At 52.6% G+C, this 17,120-nt stretch overlaps 1 protein-coding gene across 1 annotated transcript in view; it reads right to left on the bottom strand.

The window, feature by feature from the left end:
* Positions 1–17,120, bottom strand: part of WWC3 (WWC family member 3) — a 118,404-nt gene that overhangs the window by 21,807 nt on the left and 79,477 nt on the right. Inside the window, exons 10-12 of the mRNA XM_049644875.1 lie at positions 8,672–8,914; positions 5,829–5,918; positions 4,457–5,022 (exon numbers count right to left, since the gene is read on the bottom strand). Of these exons, the coding sequence (XP_049500832.1) occupies positions 4,457–5,022; positions 5,829–5,918; positions 8,672–8,914 (899 nt within the window). The remainder of the gene's footprint in view (positions 1–4,456; positions 5,023–5,828; positions 5,919–8,671; positions 8,915–17,120) is intronic.

The following is a 17,120-nucleotide window of genomic DNA, read 5'->3' as shown; positions in this document are numbered from 1 at the left end:
TTGTAATCAAGAGCCCAACACGGCCTCGGACATTCTTCCTTCCGGCATTTCATCGACTGCCTCTGCCCCGTCCCTCGCAGCGACAAGGCCCTTTCCACCAAGCCAAGCAAAGCGGGCATTCGGTCTTCCCGCGCCATGTGTGAGTGTGCACACGCGAGCGTCAGCGCTCCCCGGGGAGGCAGACGTGGTTAGAGCCCGGGTGCAAACGCGGAGCCCCCAACAGAGCACCGCGCCTCGTGACGCCTCTGCACACACTGCACGTCCCTCTGGCCCGTGCGGCTCCTCTTCGGCCACCTGAGCTCCGAACGTGAACATCTAGGCACCCGTGCACCCCGGACAGGGGGATACGTCCAGTCCACCGACGACCAGCTCTTGTCTCAACCAAATTATTCACGTACCAATTAAATCCAAACGCGTTAAAGAGCGACTGCAGGCTCCTCCCCGGTCGGGGACCGAGGCCGGCTCCATTCTGGGGTGGCCGGAGGCACCGACTCTCAAAGTCCAGCTCTTCCGGTCGCCCCCGCCACAGGGGAGGCCCCAAAGTCCCCAGCTCGGAATTGCAGACGGAACCCCGGTTTGGTGCCCTGACCCCCAGCAGACGGAACTGCTCCTATGTCCGTCCCCAGCCCGGACACCCAGCACGGCTCCTAGACGTGGCTTTGCGTTCCGTCCAGGACATAACTAACACCAGGCAGTGACCCCGAGCACTTCCAGGTAACCCGACGGTACAGCTCTAACAAAATTTCTCCCTCATTGCAATGGCAGTCGATGAGGAGAAAAAGGAAATGAAGGAATGAATCCTCAGTGATCCCAGGCTTCGTCACCACATTCACGGAGCAACTGGCAATGGGAAGCAGTTGCCAGAACGAAGTATGGTGAGCCGCTGCCCTGGGTGAGAAAAAGCACACAGCAGACCCCACGTTACGTGCCCGGCCGCCTGCTCTCAGCCTTCAATGCAACCGGCTGGACCACAGGGGGTAATGGCAATGAGGCAAGGAGGAAACAACCTTCCACACGTTCACCTTAGGAATCTCTGACCTTTCCATCATTAAAGACAGACAGACAGACACTGAGACCCGAGGACATCAACACTGTTTGACGAAAAGAAAATATAATGAAAATCACATTTGGGGCAAAGCTGGCATACTAAAACAATGTAAGCCACTAACATCCGGGAAAAAATACAGAGGAATGAATACTTAAAGCATTTAGAAAAGTTCTTAGACGACTTTAATAGCCATGATAAATACTAATGTTGAAATAATAATTAATAATCATAATAGTAAGATATGCCCTTTGTGGCTAAGCTCCTACCAGCCTACAGACATTGATTCATTGCACAAAGATGTGCCTACTGCCTGACCAACAAGGTGAAGAATTCCAAGGTCACTTACAGCGAGTGTGTCTGTCGAGCCGCATGAGAAAAGAGATAAAAAAAAAAAGCATAAAGTGAAAAAACTGCAGAATTTAAGCCAACAATTTTCAACAGAGTATAAGTATTCGTAATAAAAACGCCAGTAAATGGGTGGACAAAATCAAGGTTTTCCCAGATTTAGATTAGCAAATACTAATGGGAAATGAAAATAGGAAAAGATTTCAAAACCTGACATATTTGGCTTTTTTAAAGATTTTTGTTTTTGAGTCATCTCTACACCCAACGTGGGGTTCGAACTCATGACCCCAAGATCAAGAGTCGCATGTTCCACTGACTGAGCCAGCCGGGCACCCCGGCACATTTGCTGTTTAAAATCCAAGGAAGACAGGGGCACCAGGGTGGCTCAGTTGGTTGAGTGTCCAACTCTTGATTTCAGATCAGGTTGTGATCCCAGAGTCATGGGGTCGAGCCCTGCACTGGGCTCCGTGCAGAGCGTGGAGCCTGTTTGGGATTCTCTCCTCTCTCTCCCTCTCCCCCACTTGTGATCTCTAAAAAAAAAAAAAAAAAAAAAAAAAAAATTTTTTTTTACCCAAAGAAGATAAAAGTATAGTAAAAATATTTAAAATGTTACAGATTACAGTCTATCTTCCCACTCCCCGGTCCCATGTTTTGCCTCCTCAGGCAAAACACATTTAAACACATTTCTTCCATTTAAAACACAATGGAAGAAATTATTCCTAGGGCTTGCTTTGTAAGTTTGGGCAATTTAGAATTTTATCTTACTAAGATTTTATCTTTCTAAAACTTGCTGGAGGTCAAACTCAGACTGTTTTGTTCCTAGGGAAACTAGAAAGTCAGAGGGAACCGCATGATGGCAGGGAGGCATCATAAACGAGGGCTGGGCTAAAATAAGGAAGGTACAGAGATCCTTGCCAACTGTACAAAGCTACGATGACTTTGGGCTCAAGCGTTCCCACACGCATCAAGAGAGGCCAGAAGTCACCCTGTGTCCATGCCTGAAGCTCGTTACCCAACCCAGCCTTCTGGGAGCACCCACCAGGACCAATTCATTCACTGAGCTAAGTATTTCTAAAGACCGGAGTCAACTGACAGTGTCATGTAAGAATCTACCACGAGGTGGCGGTATCTGAACGTGGAGCAAGCAAATACCTCCCCGGCTAAGGAGTCTGAACCATTATAATGTCAGCCAGAGTGGGAAGAAAAATAAAGAAATCAGGATCAGAAAGTCAGTCAGCTCTTCTCCATCCCATCCCGTCTTTCCCTCGGGCCTCGTGTGGATTTTCTGCCTAACAAGACTACTTTTGCATCTCAACCTTTATAAAGACGGGCTGGTATGGGAGGCAAGGCACGGAGAGCGGTGAGCTTAACGACAGATGTGCAATCCGGTCCTTGTTTTGTGTTTTCTTTTTTGAATCAAAGGAGTAAACACGGAGCACTGAACCTGTGACTATAAAGAGCAAAGTGAATGAAGGTCACCTGCATATGTGAATTACCGTAACAATATACCCGGGGGTATGAAAGGTGTGTCTGCAAACACAGAGAAGGCACCAAAGTAACAGATGCCGGAAAGCCACCGGGCTGCCTGAGGACCTCACAGCTCCCTGGTTACGCACGTAGGTGCTAACCGGGAAGATTACTATATCATGTACATAACAACCAGTGTGGTTGTATCGATAAAACTCAGGGTAACAGAATGGTGGAGAATGCAAGAGCCCATCAAGACCGCCTCGTTCAAGGGCAGGGAAGCCAAGATTCAGCCAAGTCCAGGGATGCACTCAAGGTCACACAGCGAACCAGTCAACAGGGCAGGGAACAGAATCTGGGCCTCTAAGCTGCGAGTCTGAAGCCGTTCCCACCAAAACCACCTGGTTCTGTGTTCGCGTTCTATTTCTGCCCCCTGCTGCTGAACTACTCAACGGTACACACCCAGGGTTTCTCAGCGTCGGCACTACCGACATCTTGGCGGATCATTCTCGGAGGTGGGGGGGTGGGGGCGGTGGACTGTGCTGTGCACTGGAGGATGCTGAACCGCATCCCTGGCTTCTGGCCACCAGATACCAGCAGCACCTCCCTACCACCACCTCGGCTGTGACAACCAAAAACATGTTTCCAGCCACTGACAGGTACCTTCCAGGGTTCAAAAACTCCCCTGGTTGAGACCCAGTAAGCTATACAAACACCTAGCGTTTGCTTAAATGGAATGTCTAAAACCTTTCTGCCATGTAAAGAAAAGTTCGGGAACTTCGGGAATGAGACCTGGTTCTCGATCCTCTGTGAAACCCAAAGAAGTTAATCTTGCGGGAGGGTTGGCTCAAAGAGGCACACGGGGTCAAGAAGAGGAAGGCTGGAGCCCAGGCCCTGCTTCGGGCACAAGCCATCAGCTGGAATATTCTGTAGAACGGCAGTCCAGTTCCCCACACAGGCTACGAGCGGACGGACCCTGGCGCCAAGCAGAAGCCGAATGAACTCGGACTAGACGGACCCAGTTTGTGTGCCTCGATTTGAAGACTACCAGAAAAATCGATTTGGTGGAAATGACTGATGCTGACTGGCACGCCTTTTGAAATGACACCAATTCTTTTCAATCCCATGTTTGATAAATTACATCTTTGAAAACCGTAAGGCCAAAGAAGAAGAGACGAAGTCAGAGGGACAAAGGAAGAGGGATCTGTGCTGGGCTACAACCCCACTGCTGCTCCTAGGCCGCACACGCCCCGGAGAACTCACGGAGGCCCCGGTACCTCTGTAGCAGCCTCTGAGTGTGGAAGGCTGTGGTTCTTCCCGTCCTTTCCAACAGGCAAGCGCATTCTGAGAACGAGCCAGATGCCCGGGAAAGGCGCCTTTGCCATTTGAACGATGTCTCCGGGACACAGGCACGAGGCCCGGCTAGGAGAGCACACGGACGGCAGGTGCGCGCCTCCTGGCCCTACCAACGGTCTGGAATTGAGAGCTCGCTATGGAATCGGAGAGCCGGCGGGCTGGCTTCAGTGCCACCGCACGCCATCCCTTCCCCGATTCGGAAACCCTTCTCCCCCCCCCACAGGGCTCATCAATACTTACTTGCGCCCGCGGGAGCAGCAGCCGCTTGGGGTCCTCGCTCGCGAGGTCCTTCCCCGTCCCCGGGGAAGCCATGCGGCTGGAGGGACGCTGTGCCCTGCGAGTCTTCGTCCCCCAAAGCCGAGGCCTGAGCCCGCAGTCTGTCGAGCGCGCCCAGGCCGGGCACCTCGAGGCTGTCCCCCAGCTGGGCCAGGGGCGAGTCGCGCGAGGCCGGGAGGAAGGGCGTGTCCAAGGGCGAGCTCGGGGGTGACAGAGAGGACAGGGAGGAGCGGGAGGACAGCGACGCCAAGGACTGTGGCGTGTCCAGGGAACGCCTCTGCCTGTGGAAGCCCGAGGGGCCCGGGGGCTCGAAGAAGGGGGCGTCTCGTCCCAGGGAGTCGAAGGGGATGAGGTCGAAGCGCAGAAGCTGGCCGCACTCGGCGTCCGGCCTCTCGTACTGTGGGAGGCCGTAGATGTCCGTGAAGCTGACGGAGCTCAGGGAACCGCGGCTGGAGGCGAGCGAGCCCCGGCTGGAGGCCAGGGACCCGCGGCTGCTCCCCGAAGACACGGTCAGGGTGCTGGCAGACAGGCTGAAAGGACAGACACCCCGTGCTGTGAGACAAGCAGCCTGCACACCCCGGCTGGAGCCCCACCATTCTCCGCTGCGAAGCTGAGCGTCTGGTCTGTTCTAGAGGGAACGAAACCCTGCCCAAGGCTCCCGTGAACCAGAGCGGGTCTTTAGCCACTTGCGAGCATTTAGAAGGCGACTTCGTTAATATTCCCTTTGTTTCTTTCGAATATCAGCAGAGAGCAGCAGTTAGCATCAGAGACTCACGCCCGAGTCCCCGGTCCAGCTCAGACGCAGAGTAGCTGGGTCCGCTGGGTCAAGCTGTCTGCCCTCTCGGAACCCCCTACTTTTTCACTGGGAGCTGGGAAATAATTCCTGCTCCCTCGTGACATTTTTAGGAGTAACTGAGGAAATACTACATAGATAGCCCTTACATTATGTTTCACGATACGGTAAGTACTCGAAAGCAGAAGCTATTACTAAGCATCCAAAGCTTACTTTACAAATAGTCATATCATTAAAAAAAAACAACAGAAAAATATCCATGGGCATATGGAGATGAATATACATGCTTCGGAAGCGGTGGATTAAATTACAAAACCGACGGACGAATTTGACTTCAGACTCGTCATTCTGCAGCCAAGTCCGGTTCTCCTCATATTCCCTGAATCACACATTAGCAGCCTCTCTGAAAAATACAACGAAGCTGCTTTTCTACCCTGTGTTTACAACCACTTCCGGCTCCAAGTTCTGGTACGAGAAAAACAAGCCAGAGGGAATGAAGACGTTCACGGACGCGTCGTTCTAACGTGACGGTAAGTTACCCACCTTTTTAACTGGGACTGCAGATAGGACGCTAGGCGGGTAGCCTCTTCTAGCTGCATAAGCAGACAGTTTCTTTTTTCCTGAAGGAGAATCCTGTAGGTAAGAAAACGGTCCGTTGGTGGATTTTTCAGAGACAGAGTGAGTGTATTTTCCCAACAAGAAATGCAACTGTGAATTCCCCCCGCCCCCAAAGATTTAGGTTTGAAAGACTAAATTCTAAAAAACCACACTCAGGTCACAAACACCAGGATAACACAGACTGGTTTTGTCTTGCTTGAAAACGTACCCCCAGCACCCTGAGCAGTGCCTGATACACTGTAGGAGCCGAGCAGGTGCGTGGCCGGGTGGACGGACGGACGGGTGGACGGATGGGTGAGTGGGGGGGGGGCATATGGATGGGGGGAAGGGGTGGGGGGTGAGTGGGGGACGGGGGTGGGCAGGCACAGAACAGACAGAAAGGATGAGGAGCTAGACTAGAAAATGGACTCCAATGCAGAACACGCAGTAATCTACTGGAATTTCTTAGAACAAACCCGGGTCCCTCATTTAAGGCCTCTCCAGGCAAAAATGCATACAATTCTAAAATCTACAGAATTAAAAGATCAGACACAAACAAAACAAAACAGCAACTGTCACAGGGTTGGAGACAATTTTTCTCCTCTTTCCGCTTTTTCTACTTTATTATTTCTGAGATGAACTTTTTCCACTACACTAAGCCCACTGCCTAGAATAGAGCCTGACACGTACAGGCACTCAACAGTCACCGAATGAATGTATGAATATGTTTGCCTCAGAACAAAACAGTCCTTGTTTACAAATCAAACAATGGCATTGTAGCATGGGACCAAGTAGGCACCCTTAAAACAGCTGCTCTGTCCTTCGACAGGGGAAAGGATTTATGCCGTCCCGATCCCCAGTGACACTCACGACCCCGGCGCCAAGTTCCTACCTGACAATGAGGACACGGAGGCCGAGACGGGCAAAGACTGGCCAAGCAGCGGGCACATCTCAGCCCTAAGACGCCAACGTCGGTCACTCTGGCCCAGCTCCACACCGGCTCTCTCTCACACCCCTCAGCCTATTCGCAGGGAGAGCCTCCTACCTCGGGGGCCCACACTTCCGGTTCCAGCACGCATCAAGTGGAGGGAGGCACGCGGAGAAACAGGCCTGCCTCCACCAGGCCCACGCTTCACTGCTGCAGGCGCCCTCGAGGGGCACACGGCTGCAGAGAATGCTCCCGAAGTGTTCGGTGCGAAAGCGCTGCCGGCACAAGGGTGTGCCGTCCTCGCCCAGGGCCGTGTAGTGGCACCCGTGGACGGCTCTCTCTTGGGCTGGTCCCACAAGAGCCTCCCTCAGCCGGATGAGCTTGGCTGAGCCAGTCCCGGACCTAGGCATCGAGGGGAACGGCGGCTCCATGGGGCTCCGTGGATTTGTACCCTGGGACCACAGCACTCACGTGTGCCAGGGTTTCCACACGGCGAGGGCAAATATAGTCAGGGGTGCATGGATGTGGAGTCTGGAGAAGCAGGTGGCGTTTGTGGGACCGGATCCACCCCCCTAAGAGAGAACCAACCCAATGAGCGCTCAGGCCCCCCTAGCCAGAACACGCACAACAGAATACCAAGGGTAGAGCGGAAGGTAATGTTGAAGCAGAAGAGTCTGGAAGCACAAGGGCACGGATGAACACTTCAGTTCCATAGTCCCGTCTCAGACTCAAAATCAACTCCGTGTTTACTCTGAGTGAAGTGACAGGCCACGCTAGCATCTTAAGCTAACCAGAACACATCCCGCCTATTGCTAGGAGCTGGGCTCTCCGAACACCAGCACTGCCTGCCAACACTGACATCGGCCACTAATGTCACCACACAGACCTCAGCAAAAAACGATCACTATCCGAGCATCGATAACCCCCAACACAGAGAACGGGCTAACGGGATGAACTGACAGTTCTAAGGGCCTCCGTACAGATGAAATCATTCAGCTGACTGCTGAATCCACGTCGGCAATGCTCACGCAGATGCCGCGTACGGTCCTCTTAACACGCTGAAGTTGAAGGTCCACTAGGTCATCAGACAGGGTGGGCTCACCAAAGCTCAGCTGATGCCCTCAGATACCCATCCGACAGCCCCGAAACGTGGAGGTCAGACCCAGCGTTTGGCGCGGCCCGTGGTCACACGCGCCAGATGGAAACCAGGAGACCCCGCACATCCCAAAGCGCCGAGCACCAAGGACACGGGACGCTGTGCTGGCTTCACCAGCCAAGAGCCCAGGACAGACCAAGGAGAGGCACATTTGGGCACGGACACACGCCAGGCTGCCGGCTTCCTGCCGCAGCAGAGACAGCGGGCTTTCCTGGGGGCGAATCAAGGTCGCAGATGAAAGGAAGAGGTGGCTGGCCCCAACGCCCACAATGGAGGAACGCGGGCTTCCTCTCCGTGCCGGCGCCCGCCTCCCGCCCTCCCGCCGGCAAGCCCACGTCCAGGCTGCCGTCTTGCGGACCGGAGGAAAGCACCCCCATACCGGGAAGGGGTGCGGTCTAAGCGCGCGGCTTCCCTCGCTCCATCCCCTTCTCCATCCCCTCCTGCTTCTGTCCAGGAGCCAGGAAGCTCGGGAGCCCTGGGCAGAGCCGGGACCTCCTACAGAAGGGAAGGCGCGCGCTCCCCGCGCCTTCTCCCTTCGCTCTACTTGGCGAGGAGACACGCCAGGCGGTAGATGCCTCGAGCGCCAACGGCAACCGGCACCGATCTCGAGTCACGTGCCAGCTCTCCGAGTCAGCTCTTCCGGCTGGTTCTGCACTAGCAGCCGGGTCCCCCCTGCCCCCGACCCCGGGGGGGGGGCCGGCGCACCTTTCCGTGGCGCCCTGCACGGACGTGGCCCGCGCGCGCTGGATCTCCTCCTCCAGGCGCCTCCGCTCCTCCTCCAGCCGGGCCACGTCTTCCGCCGGCCTCCGCTGCTGAACGATGAGCTGCAGCTCCTGAAGCAGGGCCTCTTTCTCCTTGATTAGCTGCAGCCGGTCCCTGTCGGCCTCGGCCAAACCCGGCCAGGACTCGTTGTCAAGCTGGGCCAGCTGCTGCTGGATGGTCGACACCCTGCAAGAGACGGGCCCAGAAAAATCCATTAAGTCAAAACGTCACCTTCCCACGTTCTCGGCACCATCACGCAGATCCTAGAAACTCACCCTGCTCAGTACATACTGAAGTTAGCGCACCAAGTGAACCTTCAGTGACAGAAATAAAGCGTTTGGAAACGAGGAGTGATAAGAATGACGCGTAGGTCTTTTGCACAACGTCCCCGGGTCTAGACTGGGGACGGCAGTGAGCAAATCGTGCTTGTTGTAGAGAAATGACGGAAAGGCTGGCGTCCTCCACGTACCCGTGCACTGTGCTGTCTCAGGTGCACGGTTTCCCACATGGCACTGTCGCAGAGCAGGATGGAACCGGCTCCTTTCTCCCCATCCCCCGTCATCAGTAGCTAAACACTGCGCCGGGTACGTGAGACATGCTTCTGGCTTCCCGCCTCGTCTGCCGTGCCTGACCGCCAACGCCACGTAGACAAAGTGACAGGACAGCCACGCACCCCTCACACTGCTTCTGGATAGAAAACCCCCGAAGGCCAGTGATCTACCTCTCCTGGTTCTGTTTGCTCTCTCCAGCACCAGAGACCTTGACCGTAGGTGACATTCAAAATGCTTTGCAGAGAGCAGACACTCGGCAAGGGCTAAGCGCACGGAACTGGGAGCAAACATGACCGCAAATATCCGAGAGCGGGAGGGTCGGCCCTGGCAGGCGTGGGTGTTGGCGTGAGGTAATCAGGGGGGTAGAGACCGGTCAGCCTCGCTAAATGCATCGGCATGACCACCCTCCGGGTGTAAGAACGCGGGCTCTGTTGTCACCTTCCACGGGCCCAAACTTCCATGCGTTCACTTGGCAGACCGCATCACCGTGTGTCCCTGCTGCTGAATGCAGACTAAACGGCAGAGATGCGGCCTGTATCTTCAGAGCAATCGTTTCATGGCCAGAGTAGACTGCTGTAGGCCCTTCAGGTTTAGGTGTGGCTAAATATGAGGCCTATCTGTTTTCAGGCAGAAGCGAGGGACGCCAGACTTGCCCCGAACCCGGCGCCGCGAAGGACAGACAGACATTGGCACACGTGCCCCAAAACCCAAATCCAGAGACGTCCCTGAGGTCGCAGAGAGCGGTGAAGAAGGGGCAGCGGCAGGGGCACGTGGCCCTGTAGCCTCTAAGGCAGTGATTCTCAAAGTGGGGTCCCGGACCGGCAGCCTCAGCATTACCAGGAGTTTTGTGACAAACGGCAACCTCGGGCGCCACCCCAGACCCGTAAAAGGAGACACTCTAGGGACGGGGTCGGGGCGATCTGGACTTTAACAAGTCCCACTGGTACTTCTGATGCTCACCGGAGTTCGAAAAGCCTCTGACCCCGGGCAGCCCGGCCTTGTCCAGAGGATCCTAACTGGCCTTGGAACTCTCAGGGGCTCACATCAGGCTCCGATGTGGCGATCCTCACTAAAATGGGAATGGCAGGAGTGCCCCTGAGGCCACCCTGTCCCATGCCCAGGGCACACACACTCATCAAAGCTGGCATCCCGCCCACTAGGTCCAGCCCTCAGAATCCTTCTCGACACCAAGCTCCCTGCAGACGCTGCCCACCCATCGACTGGTGTCGGTCCACGTGTCAAAGCCTGTCAGCCGGCCCTGCACTAAGTGAGGCTCCTCTGAGCTGGATGTGAGCGTGCGGGCTAGCCGGCCCGGCCAGAGGACTGGGTAAGACGCCTTCTTCGAGTACCAAGCCAATCCGAAAGCCAACGGTTTAAAAAGGGAGTGTACAAATTACAGTTTCAACGTGTGCATTTTACTCAAGTCCAATTCCCCAAGAAGGTAAAGAAAATAGTTGAATGTCAGTAGCTTTATTAGGCAAGTTCTTTTCCAACTTAAAACTAATTTCCTGAAAATGTGTTGGAAAATGGTGCCAAATCATGTCACTGAAAAATACTAATGACAGAGGCAGCTGAACAGGGTTAGGAATCCAACTGGGCCTTAAGCATCCATCTATGTCTAATTAGTGTAATTAAAATTTATGGCAGTCATATAACTGAAGCCCAAGGAAAATACACTGCAAGTAGGCCCATAAATAAGTTAGTGCCAAATCAGACATTATACCCAATGAAATTTCTGGAACGTTCTACCGTAGATCCAGACAAGTCCAAAGTAAGGAATAAATATGAAGGGGCCGAACAACAATGAGCAAATTCATCGCGTCCTCGTAAGTTCTCATGTAATTTACCTGACCAATCCACAGGAAAGCCTCTCTGAACCCTGCTAAAGTTAGCAGTATTACTTTGTAACGTGTACTGATTCTCCTACATCCACTACAAGCGGACACAGTTTAAAAAGCACTGCCTCTGAGTCTCTGAGGTGTACATGAGAGGCGATCGTGATTCTGTCCAAGCCGGCCAGGCACAGGTTAGCTGCCATTCTACGTGGATTCAAGTTGCCGAGGGCCGCAGGGCGGTGGAAGAGCCAGTCCTAGCTAATCCTACTCTTTCCAGGCAGATCTCAAGTAATATCCACTATCAGAAAAAAGAATGAGGGGAAGAAAAGAATTACAGGCGGGAAGAGAAGCAAAGCGCCAGCTTCGAAAGGGCTGTCCGCCGAAGGCATAAAAGAAACAGCACGGCGGCCGACGTGAAGCACGTTTCTGTGACTCGGCACAGCTCGCAAGAAAAATAAGCAAAGCCACGCGGCAAGGGACAACGTCTGTGGAAGAAACCAAAAACCGACGAAGTGGACTTCACGCCACCCGTCGGGAAAAGCTGCCTGGGCTGTGCCGAACACTAGGCAAGCATTTCTACGCTTGAGGATAGCGCTCTTTAAAATACATCTCACAATGATGCAAGCGATCGCCTGGTCATCTGAGAGCTAGCTATGAATCTAGAAGACTATTGACACGTATCGCAAAGCACCATTTCTTGCCCTGTCTCCCTACTCCAGATGCAGGCACACGGGACCTGCTCTGGGCCGGGTCGAGAGCGTGGCACACGTGTCTTGTGTGTGTGTCCACACTAAAGCCCAAAGCTCTAGAAGGATTCCTTCACTCATTTCTGGTGCATTCACCGAGGGACAGACAAGACGGCTTTGCCTTTGACACAGTACGCCTCGTCTACTGTGCCGTCCCGTGCTGCCAGCCTCGAAAGCAGCCATCTGCCAGGAGGACCCGTAGTGTGGTAGGTTTACTGGAGGAGACTGACTTCGCGCCTAAGACGCAGCATCACTTCCGGTGCCCCTTCTTCCACATCCACACCACACAACTGATCTGAAGGCTGGAACCCCACTCCTACGAGTACCATCATCCCAGTTCTGAGCACTCTGAGGAAAACAATCTCCAGAAAGGCTTTCTTTCCTGAAATACCATTTCGGTGAAATTAAACACATGAAAGCAAACCAAGGCCCTGAGGACGGTTTGCAAAAAAGAAACGTTCCCCAGGTCATTTTGAAGGGAGTCCGAGAGCCGCTTAAAATTGGGGACGGTTTATTTCCTGTAAGTCAACTGTATTCTGTACTGATTCTAATTTTTGATAGGTAATACATTTTATGGCTTACATATAATCTCTCACAAATGCCTTTAAAAGCTTCGGTGGCTCAGTTGGTTAAGCATCCGACTTCGGCTCAGGTCATGATCTTGTGGTTTGTGAGTTCGAGCCCTGCGTTGGGCTCTGTGCTGACAGCTCGGAGCTTGGAGCCTGCTTCGGATTCTGTGTCTCCTCTTTCTGCCCCTCCCATGCTCATGCTCTGTCTCTATCTCTCAATAATAATCGTTAAACAAATTAAAAAAAAAAAAGCTTTAAAACGTATGTCCCTGTGCTCATGATGGAGAAGAAATGAAGGCAAAGCCTCAACCAAACACTGAGCCTTCATATTTATTATGTAACCTCCAAATTCCATTCCCTGAACAGGTCTAAGGTAGACACAAGTAATATATGAATCTTTTGTCCCCCTCGCTGTTTTTGCCTGACCACCTGTTCTGTTACAGCCCAGGCGCCATTAAACCATGAATAGAAAGGTGCGTTTATGCTGCAGAAACTACTTAGGCCCCCACAGTTCACAGAAGCCCTAAATAGTGTCTGCATTTTTCTGAAAAAAATAATGCACTTCTAATACAGCACAGTTCTGAGGTATATTTTACATACCCAGAACAATCCTTGGTTTTTTCAATTTATATACAAATTCTGCAGTCTACTATATAATTTTGCATGTTCCTAAAATATGGTTGCTTTCCGGAAGAGAAATGGAACCCCAGGCAAGCCAAGGTCCCATTTGACGCTTGAGACATGACAGACCCCCCAGTGCCACACTCCGGGACGTCGTGTTGGCTTAGAGCCTTGTGCCTTCAGATTTCAATCGCAGCTACAGATTTGACACTGCTTATGTTTTCTCTCCTTAGTTTTCTTTTTGTAAATATCCATGTACGCGAAAAGCAAAAGTTCAAGAAAATCTCAGTTGAGATCTAGGTCAGATGGACGATAAAATCGCTTCAGCTGACTGAGCTAAGCATCAATAAACCGCTGTCCATTTGGCTCAGCTCTCTATTCTGTGTTGGAAATTCGAGCTGAATCTCCAATATGTGGTGTAGGAAGGGTCCACTAACACCCCCAAACCCTTCCCTGCCCTCGTGTCTTTTCCCCTTTGAGGGTACAGATCTTCAGAGCGCAACTCCTTCAAATGAGAAGCAGAGCATGTGTAGGCTTCTTTCTCTTGGCCTGAATGGGGAAGAAGGAGCCAGCCGTGGCAAGGATGCTTTCCCACGTCGCTCCTGGCTGTGATTCACTCACGCCCGAGCCCCGATACACAGTCACTGCAGAAACGAAGGAAAACTCCAAGCGTCTGATCAAATTCGACTGGAATCCTAACACGACTTTGGTTTCTGACGACAGATGAACAGCAGGACCCATCCTGGCAACAAACGCTAAGACACAAAAAACTGGATGGGTCCGATGTTTTGTTCCTATCTGGACTGCGAGTGTTTCTATGGAAACAGCTGCAGTTTGTGCACAGTTCTGGAACGAGTGCTCTTAGGTTAAAAATAAGGAACTATCTGCGTCACTGGGACTGCTTCGAGACTCGTTCCTCCAAATCGGCTTTGAAAAATTCTAAAATTTTCAACCAATTATGTGGAAGTATTCCTATCATAAGGGCTGCCTTGAGAATCCTAAGTGATGTTCCTGAAGGGAAACCCAGAAGCAGTTGTTTGGGTACATTTTCCACGACCCAGAGTTGAAAACACAACACTAGTCACCATGATGGTGATTTGGTCGACAGAATTCTCTAGAAATCACACTACCACTTGGAATTAGGAGTTCCACTTCCACTAACTTCCTTTTAATCTGAATACACCCTGGAGCGCCTGGGTGGCTCAGTCGGTTGAGCGTCCAATTTCAGCTCAGGTCATGATCTCACGGTTTGTAAGTTTGAGCCCCGCATCAGGATCTGTGCTGACAGCTCAGAGCCTGGAGCCTGCTTCGGATTCTGTGTCTCCCTCTCTCTCTCTGCCCCTCCCCTGCTCACGCTCTGTCTCTCTCAAAAATTAATAAACATTAAAAATTTTTTTTAAATAAATAAATAAAATAACCACTCTCAGGGCACCTGGGTAGTTCAGTCAGTTAAGCGGTTAAGTGGCTGACTGATTTCAGTTCAGGTCGTGATCTCACAGTTCTGTTCCTGGGATCGAGCCCTCAGGGCACCCTGTGAGATTCCTCTTGTTGCTGTAACAGAAGACCACAGATTCGGTGGCTCAAAATAGCACACGTTGTTATCTTCCAGTTCCAGAAGTCACAAGTCAAAACTGGGTGGGCAAGGCTGTGATCTTTCTGGAGGCTCTAGGGAAGAACCCATCCCACTGCCATTTCTAGGGGCCGCCCACAGGCCTCAGCTCGTGGCCCACGCCACTCTGATCTCTGCTTCCCTCCATGTCTCCTTCCCTGACCGTCCCTCTTCCAGGGACCCTAGTGATGACACTGAGCCCACTTGGATCATCCAGGACCATCCCCCCATCTCCAGGTCCTTAACTTAATCCCATCCACAGTTTCTTCTGCCATGGAAGGCAACACAGTCACAGGTTCTGTCCACAGGACACGGACATCTTGGGGAGGGGGGTGGTTCTGCTAACTCCAGGCACTAAGTCAGGAGTCTGCCTGGCAGGCTGGAGCCCCGGTATGTCTGGGGAACACCGAGGGGTCGGCTCGGCTGGAGCAGGGCGGGGAGGGCGCGGGGAAACGGGCTAATGCCCCGAGTTAGCGAAAACCTGCTCCTGTGGGCCCTCGCGATCCAAACACAGTAGGGATTCAGGAGCAAAACAAGCAGCCCGAGAGTAAGGCTTCTCAGCCAAGACACCACCGACAGTCTGGGCCACCTGAGTCTGTGCCATGGGGCCATGCGGCATCTCTGGGCTCCGCCCGCTGGTTGCCGGCAGTGCCCGGTCTCTAGTCACGGGGACCAAAAACGCTCCCTGGGGAGCAAACATTGCCTCCTTCAATGCTTGAGACCCATGCGAGGCAGAGGAATGACAGCATCTAACACGTTTTGAAAGGATCACTTGTCTGGAAAAAAATTCCGACAGAGCAACTGAAATGACCAAAGGCTACACAAGAGTATGCTGAACCGCACCAGGAAACGCACCGTCCACACCAGGGAGAAGCGCATGGCAGCTGGGAGGACGTCTCCGCCCATCACTCTAGGAAAACTGACAAGAAATGAAGACGTTTCATGATGCTAAACGCATGTGAGAATCAGGGCTCTCAATCGCCATTCGCAGCAGTGCAAAACTTTCGGCGTACGTGCCTTTAGACCCACGCATCTCATTGCTGAGTCTCGGTCCACGGGAACCGTCATTCCTGCAAGGCTGGGGCCCACAAAAAGACATGCAGTTTGTGGAAAGGGAAAACTGCAGCCATCGAAGACGTCTAGCCGCAGAGTGATGGCTATGCCTCCTAAGCTATGCATCACGTACCATATTTAACTATGCTGGGCTTAATTGATTTCAATGTTTAGATAAAAGCCTGGAAGGTTTCACGTCAAACCATTAATGGTAGGAAGTGGGATTAGAGAAGGGAAAAACAGCTGGTCTCTATTTATTGATTGCGCCTTTGACAAAAACGATGTATTCATGTATTGTTTTTGTAATAAAAACAAAGAGGAAAATACAAGTGTGCGTGCACGTATGTAAGCATGCCTGTGGTATATGCGGACATCACGTACAAGCATACACGGGCATGTGTTTCTGGCTCTGGCGCGTGTACGCATATGTTCACGCACACACGCACGCGCAGCCCCAGCAGGTACTGCCCGGTGGGTTGGGGGGAGGTCCTCACCCCCAGGCAGAGCCGCTGATAAACTCACAGATTTCTGTTAGCTGGGGAGGAGTTTATCTCCCAAATAGGTTAAAGACCATATGCAATCGCATCACATACACCACACAATTGTTTGGAAATGCCCCGAACAGGGCAGGTGCCGGGTAGAAAGAAGTACGATCTCCCATTCTCCCAGCGGCTTCTCTACCCACTGGAGCTCCCGGGGTCACCCACGCAGACCACAGGCGTGGCCCCGCTAAGACATCGCAGTCCTCCAGCACAGAGAAGGGTTTCTTGGCCTCGGCACTGGGGACACACGGCAGGGATCATGCTTTGTGTGGGTCCGGCCCGTGCGCCGTAGGATGATGGAGTGACAGGCCTGGGCCCCGCCGACTGGATGCCGATAGCAGGTCCCCCACAGTCGTGACAACCACAAATGCCTCAAGACAGGGCCAGAAGTCCCCTGGGGGTAAAGGGTCCCCCGCCCCCGAGCTGGGAACCCCTGTGCTAGAGGGAAGACAGGCAGCGCTCGTGCAAGCCAGCCCAGGAGGTCCTCGCGTAAATGGTGCCAGTGCAGCCCAGAAAGGCGTTCCCAAGAAGCCCTCACTGTCCCACAAAGGCTGAAGCACCCAGGGCAGGACTCCACCCCCCACCCCCATAGCTGCAGTGCGTTTCCTAACAAGGTTCTGGCAACCTTGAAATATTACTTTCATTTAAAAGATATTGATGAAATGCAGTGTCCTCCCCTGCATATCTGCCTTAAATACTTGCCTTTTTGCCCAAATGTATTATCTCAACATTTAAAAGGTGACTCCCTGTGTACCGATGCTATCTCTAGAAAACAAAAAAAATCACTTGCTATGTTGAGAAAATGTCACAGCAAAGCACGTAACAATTAAGTTCCTAAGTGTAGCAACCTTCTATTTTCTGCATTT

The sequence above is a fragment of the Panthera uncia genome, chromosome X (assembly GCF_023721935.1).
Source record: "Panthera uncia isolate 11264 chromosome X, Puncia_PCG_1.0, whole genome shotgun sequence".
NCBI classification, from domain to species: Eukaryota; Metazoa; Chordata; class Mammalia; order Carnivora; family Felidae; genus Panthera; species Panthera uncia.
The sequence above is the reverse complement of the archived record's forward strand: the minus strand, read 5'-3'. Positions and strand labels throughout refer to the sequence as shown.